The 15,988-nt window shown below is 39.4% G+C and overlaps 1 protein-coding gene across 13 annotated transcripts in view; it reads left to right on the top strand.

The window, feature by feature from the left end:
- Nucleotides 1–15,988, top strand: part of Dys (Dystrophin) — a 488,311-nt gene that overhangs the window by 470,171 nt on the left and 2,152 nt on the right. For 8 of the 13 annotated variants that reach the window (XM_070539180.1, XM_065448320.2, XM_065448318.2 and 5 more), the window contains 9 exons: nt 990–1,320; nt 4,680–4,791; nt 5,679–5,887; nt 6,400–6,447; nt 8,552–8,621; nt 9,124–9,239; nt 9,868–10,117; nt 11,779–11,917; nt 12,861–15,965. In XM_070539180.1, the coding sequence (XP_070395281.1) occupies nt 990–1,320; nt 4,680–4,791; nt 5,679–5,887; nt 6,400–6,447; nt 8,552–8,621; nt 9,124–9,239; nt 9,868–10,117; nt 11,779–11,917; nt 12,861–13,006 (1,421 nt within the window). In that variant the 3' untranslated portion in view covers nt 13,007–15,965. Of the gene's footprint in view, nt 1–989; nt 1,321–4,679; nt 4,792–5,678; nt 5,888–6,399; nt 6,448–8,551; nt 8,622–9,123; nt 9,240–9,867; nt 10,118–11,778; nt 11,918–12,860; nt 15,966–15,988 lie in introns of those variants that run through there. The other 5 variants (XM_065448315.2, XM_065448323.2, XM_065448322.2 and 2 more) reach the window with 3 other exon arrangements.

Genomic DNA, 15,988 nt, shown 5'->3' with positions numbered 1-15,988 from the left:
CAGTTCTTAATTGTGATTGTTTGTTGCATTGATTCTCATAAATTACTGGCATTTGGCATATATATGTGCTCCAAGGAAGATAAAACAAATTGGTAATGCTATGTGCCTAAATAATTCAGCTGGTCCCCTGATGTAAAAAATTTAAAGGGTTGAAAAGTCTTAAGAAATAGTCACAAAACAAAAAACTCTAGACACTGTTAACTTGGCAGGACTTGGTGATGCCTGATCTATTATTTAGTTGTGATGGTTTAATTGACTAGTTGACACACAAATAATGGCAGTACTTAAGTGACACTCGGCAGTGGGTGAACAAGGAAAGCCTCGATTCAGTGTGAGCATTTCAACAAGGGGATTTTTTCTCATTCTTGTTCGCTTATTGTTGAGTACCCTTCTAACTTCACTACCTTCAGGCACTAGCTCAAGCAGATATATTGTAACTTTCAGGGTTTATAAACCATAGGTTGCCAATGTAATGGGGAACTCTGTAATACTGTCATCATTGTGAGGTTTTTGTTCTTCAATGTGGGCACAGTGCACAATATTACATGTTACATATTCGTCCTCAATTTGTTTACTGTGCACTAATCTTTGTGGAGAATTTAGTTACAGGTTCCTTAAGAAGCTTGAAAGAAAACTTTAGACATGGCCTGATTTTGACTACCTAATCAATTTAACTAATATCCACCAGTAAGTGCAGTAATCAATGAATAGGTAGCTTTATAGATCACTGTTATGTATGTTCTGTGCACAACATTACAAACAGAAGAGTCTGGGTGTTACGAGAAAGGAATGCAAATGTTGTACTCAAAATTGCCAGAGTGTGTGTACTTTTCTGGCTGAATTATAGCTGCATCCTTTCATTCTGTATTACGTTAGTTAGCACAGTGCTTTAGTTGACAAAATGCCTTAGTGTTACCAAGGGCACTTTTCTCCCAGGAATATTCCACCATTAACTAACACTGTCTTCATGGGCCTATGTCATTTTTCAGACCTGTTCCGGCTCATTGCGGATGGTAACGGCTGTGCTGACGAACGACAACTGGGCCTCCTGCTTCATGACTGTGTGCAAATTCCGAGGCTTCTTGGCGAGATTGCTGCTTTCGGTGGCTCCAACATTGAGCCAAGTGTCCGAAGCTGTTTTGAAATGGCAGCACCAGCTGGGCGGCGAGAGATCCAAGCATCACATTTCTTGAACTGGCTCCTGCAGGAACCACAGAGCTTGGTCTGGCTTCCTGTGCTTCATCGTCTGGCTGCTGCCGAGACAGCACGACACCAAGCCAAATGCAATGGCTGCAAACAGTACCCTATAGTCGGGTTTAGGTAAGCGAAAAAAGAGTGTCTGTGGAAACAAGGGAGCCAGGCTGGCATTTACTTTCGCCTAGAACTTGTGTTTGCTTTCACAGGTTTGCAAAAATGATAGCATTATGCAAGACATATGGCAGGTAATGTGACTAGCTTTATTTCTTACCAATTGGCATTTCCATTTCGTAACCCAGAAAAGAGGCAGTGGATTCAATCAATTTTTAATGTTTGCAGTTGTGATTGCAAATTCGTATGCATGGGCACTACTACCATGCTATGCCAATATACAATTAGAAAATTTTTAGTATAATTCTTCATCTATATTTCCTGTCTCTGTTTTGTTCTGCCTTTCTTTGTGTTTTTCAGTGTTAAATGTAAATGTTGAACTGTAACTGTAAGTGCACCTCCAGTACAATTTACATATTTAACCATTTTTGCCATCGCTGATGTCCGGATGAGTGAAGTTATGATAACGGTCAGGCATGTTAAACTTGCTTTTGCAAACAGAAGTCAAGAACGAGCCGGGGCCCTATAATATATCTAATGTATTTTTGAAACAATATGCGTCCCTTTTTGCCGATTATATTTTCCTCATCTCTGAGTGCAGCCTCTCTTCTTAAGTATTGGTTATGTGCCAAAGTAATCCCCATTCATAAAGAAGGCAATAAATTACATGTGGAAACATATAGACCAATATCACTAACAAGTTACTGCTGTAAATTAATGGAACGCATAGTAAGTAAAGCCCTTATGATGTACTTAGAATAAAATAATGTACTATATATATCCTATGCAACACGGTTTTAGAAAAGGTTTGTCAACTATAACACAATTATTAGAGTAAACACATCACTTCGCATAAATAATTAACTCCAAATTCCTATCTGATGCTATTTTTATTGCTTTTGACAGGCTTGTGATCATGCCGTGCACTGTGAACTAATAGAGAAAATAAGGCCAATTGGAATTGGACAAAGTATAGTAGAATGGATAGCAGCCTATCTGTCAAACCGAACTCAGTACGTTGCCATAAATAATTATGACTCTGACCAACTCGAAGTTTATTCAGGGGTGCCACAGGGGTCTGTATTGGGACCATTATTATTTCTCATTTACGTTAATGACATCGTTGGTTGCACAGAAAATGGAGTAAAATTTTGGTTCTTCACCAATGACTTAGTAATTTACACATGCGTTTAAGGAATCGATGACCAGATTAGATTAAATACTATACTAAACAATATAGCCCATTGGTGTGACACGTGGGGAATGGAAATGAATGTTAAGAAAACACAATATATGATGATAACTTATAGAAAGACAATATTTGTGTTCAATTATAGATTAATGGGTAATGATTTAATACAAACTGACACAGTAAAATATTTATGCGTAACCTTTACAAGATCATTGAAATGGAGTACCCATATCGATAATACATGCACGAAGGCCTTCTGAATGCTTGGTTTCTTGTAAAGAAAATTAACTGCAGCATCATCCTATATGAAAATAACAGCCGATAAAACTTTAGTAATGCCATTTCTTCAATATGGTAGCATAGTGTGGAACCTGTACCAGAAAGGATTCACGCAGAAATAGAGTAACTCAAAGTAAACTCTAATTTATATACTCAAAGTATTCTCAACAGGAGAACGTAAGTGCTCTTAGAAACCAAGCAGCACTGCCTACCCTTGCTTGTCGGCGTCGTGTGGCTGTCATGGAGTTCCTTTTTATGCTACGTCATGACAATATTAGCATAAATAAGCGAGATTACATGCAGCCACCGCATCGACACTCCGTTAGAACCTGTCATGATAAACACATCAGGCATTACCTCACACACTCTGACACTTTCAGATATTCATATTTTCTTTCCTTCCTTAAAAGCCCCACACAGGGGTATTACATAAGGGGTGGGATTACAATAATATGTAAAACAATATTAGTTAAGGTGAGAGAATTGCTGACACTTCTTCCGTAAATGCAGATGAACTGGTGATGGCAGCAATGTTGTAAGGAAGGCCGTTCCAGTCTACAACTACACGAAATTTGGAATGCATTGCCAAAGGAAATTATAGAATCAGATTCTGTGAATAGAATTATCACAAATTTGGAGCAATATTTTGGTTGCACATGAGAGTATTTGAGCGCGTAGTTGGCAAGATAATGCGTTGATTGAATGCTTGGACACTGGTGCACATGTAATTGTAGTATGCTGCTTTATGATTCGAGATGTAGATATTGCAATGAGCTGAAGAGTGGTATCTTATTGAACCCTTATAACTACAATAATGTCGTAAAACTCATATTGTAATTGTTCTGAGCACATTTTGTTATTGCTTCACAATTCACGGGAAACAAAGAATGCCAGCGTTGTATGGCAGTTCTCTTTTTCATATTTTTCCCTTCTTTTTTTCTGTTATTTCTATGCTCATGTGCATTGTTACAATCCACTTCCTTTTTGGGCCTGTGCAAAGGTTCACAGTGTTGTTGAATAAAAAAAAATATAGTGAGATTGTTGCACATGAATCTTCAAATAGTAATTACTCAATCTTTTTCAACAGGCTTCACTTTGATTTGATACGCCATGATTCTGGTGGTATTGTGTACTGTGATTATGGTTGAATTGTTATTTCTCTAACCTCGTAGTCTCAGGATAGACATTCATCACATGCATACAACGTATCTTCGCAGGCTCTTCTTGTAGATAGATCAACTTTATTACTGCTGTATGATTCATTATTTTGTCCAACATAGCATTTTCTTCTACTTCCATGTTTACAATTTCAATTGGCTTGATACCAAATTATGAACATAATAAATTATAGGTTGTTTTTTAACTCTTTGAGCATCATGTCTTTTTATAGAAATTCATCCTCCCAGAGTCGCATCTTTTTATTGAAGGCTAAAATTCTTCAGGATGGCTTATTTCTATATAAAACAAGCAAATAAATTTTATGTAACAATAAAGCAACAAATATTCTTTAATCTGGGCAATTTCATTCATGATTCAGAATACATGGATAAACTAGCATACATGTAAGGGGGTGACCCTCAAAGGGTCAATAGAAAGATCATGGTCTCATAGCACAAGTGACAAATGTTGTACACTTTTCCCCTGCTGTACGCTTTTCCCTGCTGTACACTTTTCCAACATGCAGTTTTCAGAACATTTTGAAAACTCAGGGTGTTGTTCTTTTATGTCCTAAATCTATTGGATGTCTCAAAGCTAGAGCTGTGCATTTTTTTGATAGTCACATCCAGTAGTTCACTCCCTGCCACATTAGTGTCCATTTTTCAAGTGTCTAGCAAGAAATACTTTAAACTTTTTAATATTATCAGTGAGCACGAAAGTCAGAGCAGGCCCAATGTTCCAGGTATCGGTGTCTCAAGTGCTTCAATGTGGACCTCTGCCAAAGCTGCTTCTTTTCGGGAAGAAAAACGAAGAACCACAAAGTTACCCATCCAATGCAGGAGTACTGCACCACAGTGAGTTCCGATGTTCCTATGTCTGAGGAGCCACCCTGCATTGGGAATGCTTTCCGTGCTTTATTCAGTTAAGAGACTTTTGGGTAAATGCTTTGATTATTGCCTCATGCAAGCACACGTCATCAGAAATCAACTGAGTAGTCTTTTTGCTAAAAGTACCTGTAAATATTTCAACACAGAATTTTTTAAAATTTCTTTTTCTACTTTTCTACACTAGCCATCACACTTCGTACATATATGTTGGTTTCAGATAGACAAGGTTTTTCAACATAGCATAGAGATGTCTGGAAAAAAAAAGAAAGAAAACGGAAAACTACAGAGATGGCCGTGCCAAAATGTGAAGGTATACCCAAAAGCTAGGAAGGAATGTTATACTGGTGACAGTATGCAGTTACCTCTCATTTTACCTTTTCTTCACTTTCTTGACCTTTACTTTATTTAGCTTAAGGCACCTGAACTGAGACTTTGCAAGCTTAAGAACTTACTAATCTTATTAATCCTGTGAAAGGTCACCATTTTTTAACACTGTGTGAAAAGAAAACAACCTAATTTTGTAGGGTTTTGTTTGCTGAGAACTGCTACACATGAAGAAAAACTCTTGTTTATGTGTATAATAGTGCATCTTCCTCCTTTCATTTTTTTCTAATATAAGCCCCAAAAGAACCTTACATTAGATTCAGAACCATGCCGCAAGTACACCACAATATTTTTCCCACTAAAAGTGCAAAGAGCTCAGCCACTAAACAGTGAAGTCATGCATGAAAGCCAGCTGTTCGGATGCCTTAAAAAAAAAACATACTGATGCACATGCGTAGTAGATGTTGTGTTTGCTCGATTACTTTATCTATGCTTGTTACTCTAAACATACTCTTTTGTTGCATCACCAGACAACATCTGGAGAGGACGTGAGAGATTTCACCAAGATCATGAAGAACAAGTTCAAGTCCAAGCGCTACTTCAAGAAGCACCCTCGAGTTGGCTACTTGCCAGTGCAGACTGTCCTGGAAGGGGACGACCTCGAGAGTCCTGCACCATCGCCACAGCACACATTGTCATCACAGGACATGCATTCTCGCCTTGACCAGTACGCAAACAGGCACGTCAGAATCACCAGCAGGGTGATTTCTGATACTCCGTATTATCTCATTTTATTTCATTTTTCTTCTTTTGTACTTACTTTGTACCCATCTTTAACTTCTTGTTTCACAGTTTTCTCTGCATAGATAATGAACCATAATATGTATATTTTGAGTTAATCTGTTTTCAAAACGAATTTGGTTTCATACTTGTACCTACTAGCCTTTGCAGTGCCTGCCTCTTAGGTTGGAAATTAGTCGTATCACACATCTTTTGATGCTTCAGCATTTAAGTCTGTGTCGTGAGTAATTTTTTATGCAGTGCTAGCAATGGTGCAAGAGCTATAGCATGAATTTGGAATGAATTCAACGGGTCTCAAGAGTGCCTAGGTTGACTGTATAAGTGGTGGTTTGCATTTTGCAACTGTGTAGTCTGCTTTGCGAGGAGACTGACTGGCTCCCATTGTATCATCCAGCTGCACTTATTCGTATGCACAGTTTGTTCTCATTACTTGCGCTTTTCACTCTACAGGTATACAGACACTGAACTTAGGACAAGGAGTAACTCTACTCCCGACTCGTAAGTGCTCGTGATTGTTGGCTCATAAAACTCGCATTAATATTTCGATGCCGTAGATCCTACAAACACATTTTATCTGCCTGAAAACTAGAATAGGGTATTCAAATAAAGAAAAAGCAGTGCAAAATGTTTATTTCATATGGTTTGTTACAAAAAATTATTTTCAACGCTTCCTGAGCTGAGCAGCAACTTCTCTTAAGCTCTGTCAAGTATATTACAGCGTGTTAACTTATTAATGCCAAGTTTCAGAATTATTTAAAATAAACCTATAAATGTAGCTTTATGTATAAATAAAATGTACAGTTGAAACTTGATTTAACAGAGTGATGACAACGCTTGAATATTTCGTTAAATTTGGAAGTTTTTAAATCTTGTAATACTTGGATGGCCTATCAGCATGACGACATCATATTGATCATTGTATATATATATATATATCGATACATATGCCATCTTACACCTATTAAAATTCAGTTGTGAGTCTGCACACTTCCTGTCCTTTTCTACTTGTGTTGTCTGTGTCTTAGCGCAGTGACCCCAGTACTATTACAAGATGAATTTCCACCAACTATCCCAACTTGCCGCCCTACTGAAGTTCGTAAAATCGAGGAAGGAATCTAAAATGGTAAAGTAGCGACACGCAAAGGCTACTGCGGCATTGTATTTGCCGCTGATCCGGCCATCTGTCGTAAACCATGAAATAATGAAAGCAACCGCCGCCGCCCCTACCGAGGTGTTGTTGAGTCGGCTGTTCCTAGCATGGGCATAGCATGCAGCCTCGTCAAAATACAGCTAGGGATGTGACCATGGCGCCTAGATGTTTTATCACGATAGCTTCAGAGTGCATGCTCAAAGAAGAACCTATCTGTGTCAAAATTATAGAACTCACCGCTATTTTTGCTTATCTATTTCAGGAAAAACTTCGTTAAATAGAGTTTAGCCAAGTTTGTTTCTTTAATTTGGGTTGATGATAACATTGAATCCTGTGGGTACCTGCCAAGGGATGTAAATTTCTTCGTTAGATTGGGAACCTCATAAAATCAGGTTTCGTTAGACCGAGCTTTAACTGTATACTGCATTAAAAGTAAGCTATATAAAAAGGTACTTTACATCTCTATTCTCAAGCAGCATTCATTTGCCTAATTAGTAATAAAGATTCTTAGCACCCCCCATTATTAAAAAAAAATGTGAAAAAAAGTTTGCGTGCGAATCTAAGCACCCCTTTTTTTGCGAGAAAGAGCATGTAGCCAAGGCTGCCGAACGTGTTTGTTAACTCTGTCATTGAGCCAGATCGGTCGGAGTCCTAAGGTGGTGCCGCGTTAATGGCGCGATCTCCGGCTTCTTGTGCACGGCTGCCTGGATCGGCGCGCGCGGCAGGGGTTCCCCGTCGCCGCGCGCCGATCTATGTGGCCGCGTCTTGCGTTGCCACGTTCCAACACTACACGACAAATGATGGCACAGAACGCCAACAACTAAGCCCCTTCCTGAAACCAGCTGAAAGGGACCCCGATAACTCTATTACTCTGTTGTCATTTGGGCCTGGACTCGGCAGTGCCCGGCAAGTTTCGCGCTCATCGGGTGCGGACATTGACATTGCCTTGTGAACCCATAAAAGCAGTGGGTGCACTGTCTGCACCTACGTATCTTTCTTTTGAATGTTTGCCAAATAAAATATTATTTCTCGTGCCCATCTTGTAGAGATATCACTGGGAAGAGAAAGGGGAGGGGAGTCATATTAGATTTTTTTAATCTGAGCACCCCCCCCCTCACTTTGGGCATTGTGATCGTGAAAAAAAGTGGGTGCTTAGAATCGAGTAAATACGGTATCATATTGTGACTTGTTTATTTACATGCCATGGCGACCGGGTTCTTTGTGTGCACTGCTTCATTCATTGCATGGTATAGATACAAATTACTTGAGGTTTGGCAGCTCCACCTGTTTGCTTCAAAACACGTGCCCTTACATGCTTTTTATCCGAATACACAATATCGAGTTGCTAATAAATCTTTGTCGGCTTGAAACAAGATGACATTTAGTTTTCATTGCTTTTTAAATACAGCACAGTCACTTAGCGTTCCTTGTCTGTCTAATTGTTCTTTTTAGAAGCGAAGATGAACATCAGTTGATCGCACAGTATTGTCATACTTTGAGTGGAGAGCTCCCAGCATCAGTGGTAAGCTAGACTTTTTTTTTTCTTTCTCTCTATCTTGTAACCAGGAAAATCTAGCTTTCTGGATGCATGTTTACTCTATAAACTACCATGTGGACTTTTATCATCATTAGCCTACTCAATGGCCTACATGATCTATATTGTGGCTTTAAAAATGTAGCTTCGGTCAGTCTCATGCTAACAGGAACTAGGCTCTTTTTGATGATCTCACTTTAAAAAGGTTGTATTTAAGAGTAGCAACAAATCACCTTTTTTTTTTGTGTGTAAGTAATGCGAAAGGAGCTATGACGCAATTTTTGAATGCTGTCATAAGACAGTTTCCATGAGACTTTGTACAATGACCAGTTTACAAGAAAAGGATCTTATGTTATGTAACTTTCTTCATTTCTTTTATTCCTGGTATCCTACAAGTGCTTGACCATGTGGTGTTCGTTGGTTTCTTGCTTCTCACTGAAAGAGTTCTGCATTCAAGCTACATGTATTCGCGTTTCGTTTCTGTGTGCAGTGCAACTCTTCGTTGTTTCTTCAACCACGGAGCCCTGCTCAAGTTATAGCAACCATCGATGCTGACCAAAGGGATGAGCTTGAGCTGATGATTGAGGAACTCGAAGAGGAGAACAGGTCTGCAACACTGCTTGCACTCATCATTGCTTTCTGGTCATTTAAAGCTACATTAATCTTTTACTGTGATGCCTGCTTGAACGGAACATATTTCTCGAAAGAGAACAACAGGAAGAAATGAATAGCGGGACATTGCCCTTGTTTATTGAGCCAAAGTGGCTTATTTCAAATACAGAATGTGAAAAAGAAGGCGAGGAAAAGGTGGCATGCGCTTGGGCAGCTAGCAAAGAGTGATGCATAGCAGCGAGTGATAAATTGCAACAAAATAGCAATGCTTTGCCTTAGCAGAGAAGGCCCGTAAACTTTTTTTCTTGCTTTTGGTCGTTCCACTACATTCTCTCACCTTTAGAGAAATAGTGCAAAGCAGTCACCCACCCAGTGCTGTGGAATGCTAGTCGATGTGTAGCAGTGAATGTTCAGATTAAGCACATGCACAAGTAACCATGCTTTCTTTTTAAATTTTTTTTAAGAGCAAACTAAGTGGAACCCCCCAACGTGTTCAGGCTGTAAGAGAATTTAAACCTAATTGAATGGAATTAGCTTTAAATGGAGCAAGTTGACAGTACATGTTGTATTCACGATGTCACAGTCCATGCTGCTTTCTTCACTATCTCTGATAACTTTCCAGGCATCTGCAGGCAGAGTACGATCGGCTGCAGGAGATGCAGAGCGTGGGGCTGAGTCCAACGCCCAGCCAGCTGGAAGAGGAAGCTGCCCTGAGCCCCAGTGGTAGCAGCACTCGCGACCAGGAAATGCTGGCCGAGGCCAAGCTGCTCAGGCAGCACAAAGGGCGCCTCGAGGCCCGCATGCACATTCTCGAGGACCACAACCGGCAGCTGGAGGCTCAGCTTCAGCGCCTGCGGCAGCTCCTAGACGAGGTGACGCATGCAGCCCTACTCCTGGCGTTGATGCGCGACTTGGATGCTTAAGCGCATCTGCACGGCAGAAGCTTGCTTTTGTCATGGCTAGTGTATCCACGAAAGATGCAATACATACATCCTCATACTATCACTGTGCCATTCAGCTAAATTTTAAGCTGAGATCTGAAGACGCAAGAAAATTAAACCTTTTCGACATGTTTCGAAAACTTTTCGTGGTCATGGAATAAAACGCAACTGGCAAACCTTAAGTAGAATACTCTGCATGTGCAATTACTCGGGAGTGCTGTGTTCTGTCGCTGCGAATCTGGTCTCTAAAGGTAACACGGACTCTGACCTGAGTGTACGAATCAAAATTACAGCGATATCACACCAACTGCAGACAGTAGAAACGAAAATAGTATGCCCATTACTTAGCCCTAAATTGACGCTTTTCATTTTGTGAGCACTTCGTCACTTCATATTAGCATAATGCCCAACTTTTAGCCACTTGTTATGCATCTTAAGACAGTTTTGTGAAAATCAGATCAAAACCATTTTTCCCCTTGAAAAGTTGGCTCCCATAATATCTATTTCTCAACTAGAAAGGTAGCTATTTTGCAGCTGGAACCATGAAAGGTATTTTTTGAAAAGGCATCATCAGCATCCTATTGGAGAACTAGAGCACATTTAGTATGCGAGTCCCGGCATGGCTTCCCTTCAAAATATGTTGGAGAATTGCCTAAAAAAAGTGCTAAAATTTGGCTCCTTTGTGGCCTAGTTGCAGTGCACTTTGCACTGCTATCTACCTCTAACTTGAGAAAAAGAATAATGAAAGGTAATACCCACTAACCAATTGAAGGTCAGAAAATGAGGTCAAGCTTTAATTGGCAGATTGCTCGCTTGAAATATTAAAATATGTGATTTTTTATTGTCAGCCAAATTTCAGTGAGCAAGAACATTACTTAAAAGAGAACTTCTCGGTGTCATGTTGAACACAAACCGCATTTTAGAACCATTTCGTGCGAAAAATAATGCTTAATGCTCAAGGAAAAATGTGTCCAATCAAGAACTTTGCTTTATCATAGTTCAGTCAATTGAAATTTTGACTATCTTTTTCTGAACACCTCAATAATGTGACTACATTTCTCAAATTTAGTTTTCTTGCTAGAGTCAATGCAGTGACTTTTTCTTTCACGAAATAAATTTAAGAGAAACTTTTGTGCTTACTGCTGCTTTGCTTTCACTCATATTAGTACGCAATAACGTCAAATTTCTTGGTCCAAATAATTTGATAAAGCACCTGGCATTATCGCTTACCTGGTTCAGCCAGTTTTTTTGGTGGCTGACAGGCACCTATACTCTTGTTCCTACAGCACCTTGCTTCTCCAACTTTAGTGCAGTTTTTAGTTTTTTCCCAGTGAACCAGGCAAGCAAAGAGGCTTTAGTGATTAGTGTGAGCCAAGAAATGAGATCTTGTCACAAAAAATTTGACCGTCAAACAATGCAGCCGCAAGTTACAATTAACAATGTTGGCCACTGTATTGTGCTTTGGGGGGTAGTAGAAACCTACCCCTCTGGTGATGCTTTCCTGTGCCTCCCTCTTTGCAATCAAAGTTGCTTCTCAGAGTTTCATCGACGTTGTGCTCAAATTCCTGTACCAATCTTTTCTCGCAATGCAGCCAGCACCTCGGGGTACGACGTCTTCCCTCTCACCACACAGCTCCCCGTACACAACGCCTGGTCATTCATTGCCCCGAAACAGGGCTCTCCAGCCTGAGCCCATGTCTTCCAGGAATGGACGGCTTCATGACCACACAGGTACAGTACCTCTTTCCTTATATCCCCCAGAATTGTCTGAAAAATTTAGGTCGATGCCACAGCAATAGAAACCGGAGCAATTGTTTCGATGAACTGCAAGCAAAATGTATTGCACTTGGCAGAACTCTCCTGGTCAACTGTATTGCAGCAAGAATAGGAAAAATTGAAAGGCTGATTTTGGAATTACTGTCTTGTATTATACCACTGCAGGCAACATTGTCACTTTGTTTGCTGAAAGCTTTTCCTTCTCTTTGTTTTTTCTTTGAGGGTATCTTAGTAAACAGCCAATGCTATTATCCCTTAATTACATATTAGTCTAACCTCTGTGAAACAAAAATAGATTCAAGCTCATGTGAATAAAGAAAGACACTTGAATTTATCACATGTGAAATCAAGTGCATCCAGCAGTTGCAATTAAATTCAGCAAAAATTACATCTTCAAGCATCCCTCTGCTGTACTGTCAAGATAAAGCTTGACGTGAGAACCGTTTATCGAATTTTTTTTTTTAAGTAACTTGTTTTCAAACTGTATCTACAACAGAAATAATTCAAATCTTTCAGGCAATATGTTGCTGTTTTATAGATCTTAACCACACATTTAAATTTAAGACTTATTTTCCAAGGAGTATATAATTACCCATTCTTTTATGTTGTTCCTGTATTTTTTGCTTTCAAGATGACAGCACAGGCTTTATTAGCAAAAAAATACATGGTTGATGGTGCTCTTACAGTGTATATTGCTTTCTTATAGTTCACATCCCTTCCTCATGATAGCAGCAAAGGCTGCATGTTTTGTATCAGAAAAGTGCCTTTTCAGGGCACCCAATTAAATCGGGCTCCAACGGCTTCTTTGTGCCTAACCTTGATACAATGTTGTCAGTCAAATTTGCTTGCACCAGTCTAATTTCCATCCCGCTGACATTTTGGAGACCATTTCCTCTAGGTCTCTCGATGGGTGTCCACCCAGGCAGCTTGCTCCACACAGCCTCATCAGGCCTCTACGCTCATAGCTTAGCCGACTACAATGACATCGGTAGCGAGGACGATGACTTCAGTTGCTCAGAACTGGAGCGAAACTTGCACTTGTGATGAAGCTGCTTTATTAGTGTCTCATTTCTCTCACAAATTGTGTTCTGTGCCACCTACTACTTTGTAGAAAGTATTATTGTGAATTTTTTTCCTTCATATTTTACTGTGCATCTGTGTTGCATTCAAAGTGCACTGTAAAGAGAGCCTGGGTTCGCTCTTGCCTTCTTGCTGTCTGTCTGGTGGTGAGCTCTATCTAGAAATTCTCTCTATGAAAGTACTGGATTTTTTCATCATCACTAGTGATTGTCCCAAAGGCTTAGTTGTGGTTCTGTGCACAACTGACCTGCATTTTCCTTTTTGAAAAAAGTTGGGTGAAAGAAAACAGGTTCATTTGTACATCACTGAAGTTTGACGTCATTTCGGTTATCATGAAGTAAAAATGGTAGAACCCTGTACTTTCCCAGGTAAACATGTTGTTTTCAGTAGCCAGCATGTAATTTCCTATCACAAGGAATAAGTTCAACTTAAAGTCATTGTGATAAGTATTGTGATAGGTAGGTTCAGGAGTTGCTTAACTTTGGCTGTTATTAGCCTATGTTTTCTCTACAAGGTTGATCTCATAAACATCTGAGTAAGTTAGGTTCAATCAAGTCGTCGTCAAATGCATTTTAAAATTATTTTATGCGCTATGTTCATCACAGTTTGTGTTTGTAATTGGACAGTGTGAACTATAAAGCACTCTCCAGTAGATTTTTGTGCTCTCATTACTATTCACCAGTTGAAGCAAACACGTAAATTTTCAAAATGCCATAGCTGATGTATAGCGTTGTCATTGATGATCAGTAGTTGCTAGTATTCAGAGGAAAAAGTCACTGACAGGCTATTTCTCTTTTATCTTGGATGCAGCTGTGAAAGAGATAAATTCATTTGTCATTAATTTGTCCTTGCAAGAGTCATACTGTGAGACCTTAGGTTTTACTTTATTCTACTTTCTATGAATATGGTAAAAGTATCTTGTAGGCATGCCAGTTCAAAGTTCCGTGCTATGTAGTAAATAATCCACTTGCCAAATGTTTATCTTCAAGTTGAGTGCCTTACTAAGCATTTTAGTTGAGCTCCACTCTTGTCCCAAATGTGTGCTGTACGTGTTGTGGTAAATTCACACGATGCTTGCTTGATTTTCCGGTGAGCTTTTATTGCAACTATGGGGGCATTGAAAAGGATAGTGAATGCCGTCAGCAATGTGCTGAACACAAGGACTGTTAGGGAATTATTGTTTGGGGTACCAGACCTGCAAGATCATTCTTTTGTGCTTCCTGCAAAGTGTAGTAAAAAATAGGTTTAAAAAGCTTTCTGAGTTATCTAAAGGTGTTTATTAGTAGTGATCTTCTTGCCAGATTATTGAGCTTGATATCTTTGGCACTGGTGATTTAAGGTCATGAATGGCTTGTTATTGTCACTAACTTTTCAGCACAAGTTTGCCATCACTTCCATATTCAGTGTCAGCATGGCACATGAATCAGGTTCACTGTCCCCGCAGAGTACATACTGTCCTATCTCTCAATGATACACATGTGCTTTCTTGTGTGTTTTGAGGTTTCACATAGCATATCTTCAGTTCTTTATGTTGTCCAGACAGAAAAGTGCACATTGTAAATGTGTATGTGTAATCATTGTGCCACTCTGTGTCACAGAGCATTCCAGCAGAACGCAGGTGCATTAATGATGGAAGCTAATGTGCCATAGTTACCAGAGTTACCATTACTTCAGTTTAGTTTCTCACCTTTAAGCTCTGCGTATACATTGTCAATAGCTAATCCATGACTGGAAACTTGTCAGCCTGCAAAAGCGTTCACAGTTAGTGCTGCAAATGTAAATACAATTTGCAATTTCTTAAGATTTTCTACCTAATTTTTCTTACAAATGCCTGTCCCACTTTTTCTTAAATCCAAAGCCTCTCATAGCGTGCAGCGCAGCCTAATGGCACTAGAATTACCAGCCATGTTCTGCGCCTTTCCCTACATATTCCTCGATATATTCCAATATTTCCGATAAATGTCAGAAAAAAAGAACGAACAGTACTTTGAGACCTCACGTATTGCAATAATTCAGCCTAAGTATAGAATTTCTTTGAAATCGGGTTTTCACAGTTTCGCTGTGAAATGTGACATTTTTGTACCTTTGTACATCTTTTGCATGTGCCATATGATATTGTGTACCAGTGGTGAATGAATGTCTAAACTTAGAACATTGGCAGCTCAAACTGTTCAAATAGGGAAGCAATGTTGAATGTCTGTAGGATCGAGTGTGCTTGGGAGTCGCAAGCAGTGTTGCATTGTAAAACTCGCATAGCTGCCAACGCATTACACCAGAAAAGGTGTCTCTGTGTGCACGGGGGAAAACTTCATTGCATGCCGACATTCTGTGGGCAGGTTGCTGGCATGTCCTTTCCCCCAACCTTGTGTTCGCTTTCTTACTTCTACAAAATGGTAGCACTTACGAAACTAGAACTCTGCTCAAGAAAAACAAACAATCTGAGTTAGATCTGAGTAGTTTAAACTCATATTGCCATTGTAAATGCACAGGTACAACATACTGTTAAGCTTGCTAAAATAATTGTTAAGGGCTCGTTGACTCTTCATTTGCATTCACTGTTGCCTTTCTTTCTTTTCTTTTTTTTTCCTCCATTGTGTTTTCTTAGCTTTGTGCTGCTAACTTTGTGCTTCACTTCTGCAGTACAGGCATGTATGCAAAAACAGCACTTTTCAGTACTTTCTGCGAGCCTCTGCAATTTTTAAGCATTTAAACTCTTTTATTAAGGAAAAAGAACTTATATTCTTTTATGTTAAACACCTTATGTTTATATGGTCTAATACACTCTTCTGTTTACATCTACAGAATGGTTAAAGCTGTGGGTAGCACTTATTATTTATTTTGTTTTGATATTTGTGCTGCATGTGTATGCTTTTTTTGTTCTTTACATGTTTCAAGCTACCACATCTTATGTTCATTTTGCATGTTTTCTTTCTTTTTTTTTCTGAT

The sequence above is a fragment of the Dermacentor albipictus genome, chromosome 5 (assembly GCF_038994185.2).
Source record: "Dermacentor albipictus isolate Rhodes 1998 colony chromosome 5, USDA_Dalb.pri_finalv2, whole genome shotgun sequence".
NCBI lineage: Eukaryota > Metazoa > Arthropoda > Arachnida > Ixodida > Ixodidae > Dermacentor > Dermacentor albipictus.
Note: the sequence above shows the minus strand (reverse complement) of the source record. Positions and strands in the feature narration are given on the sequence as shown.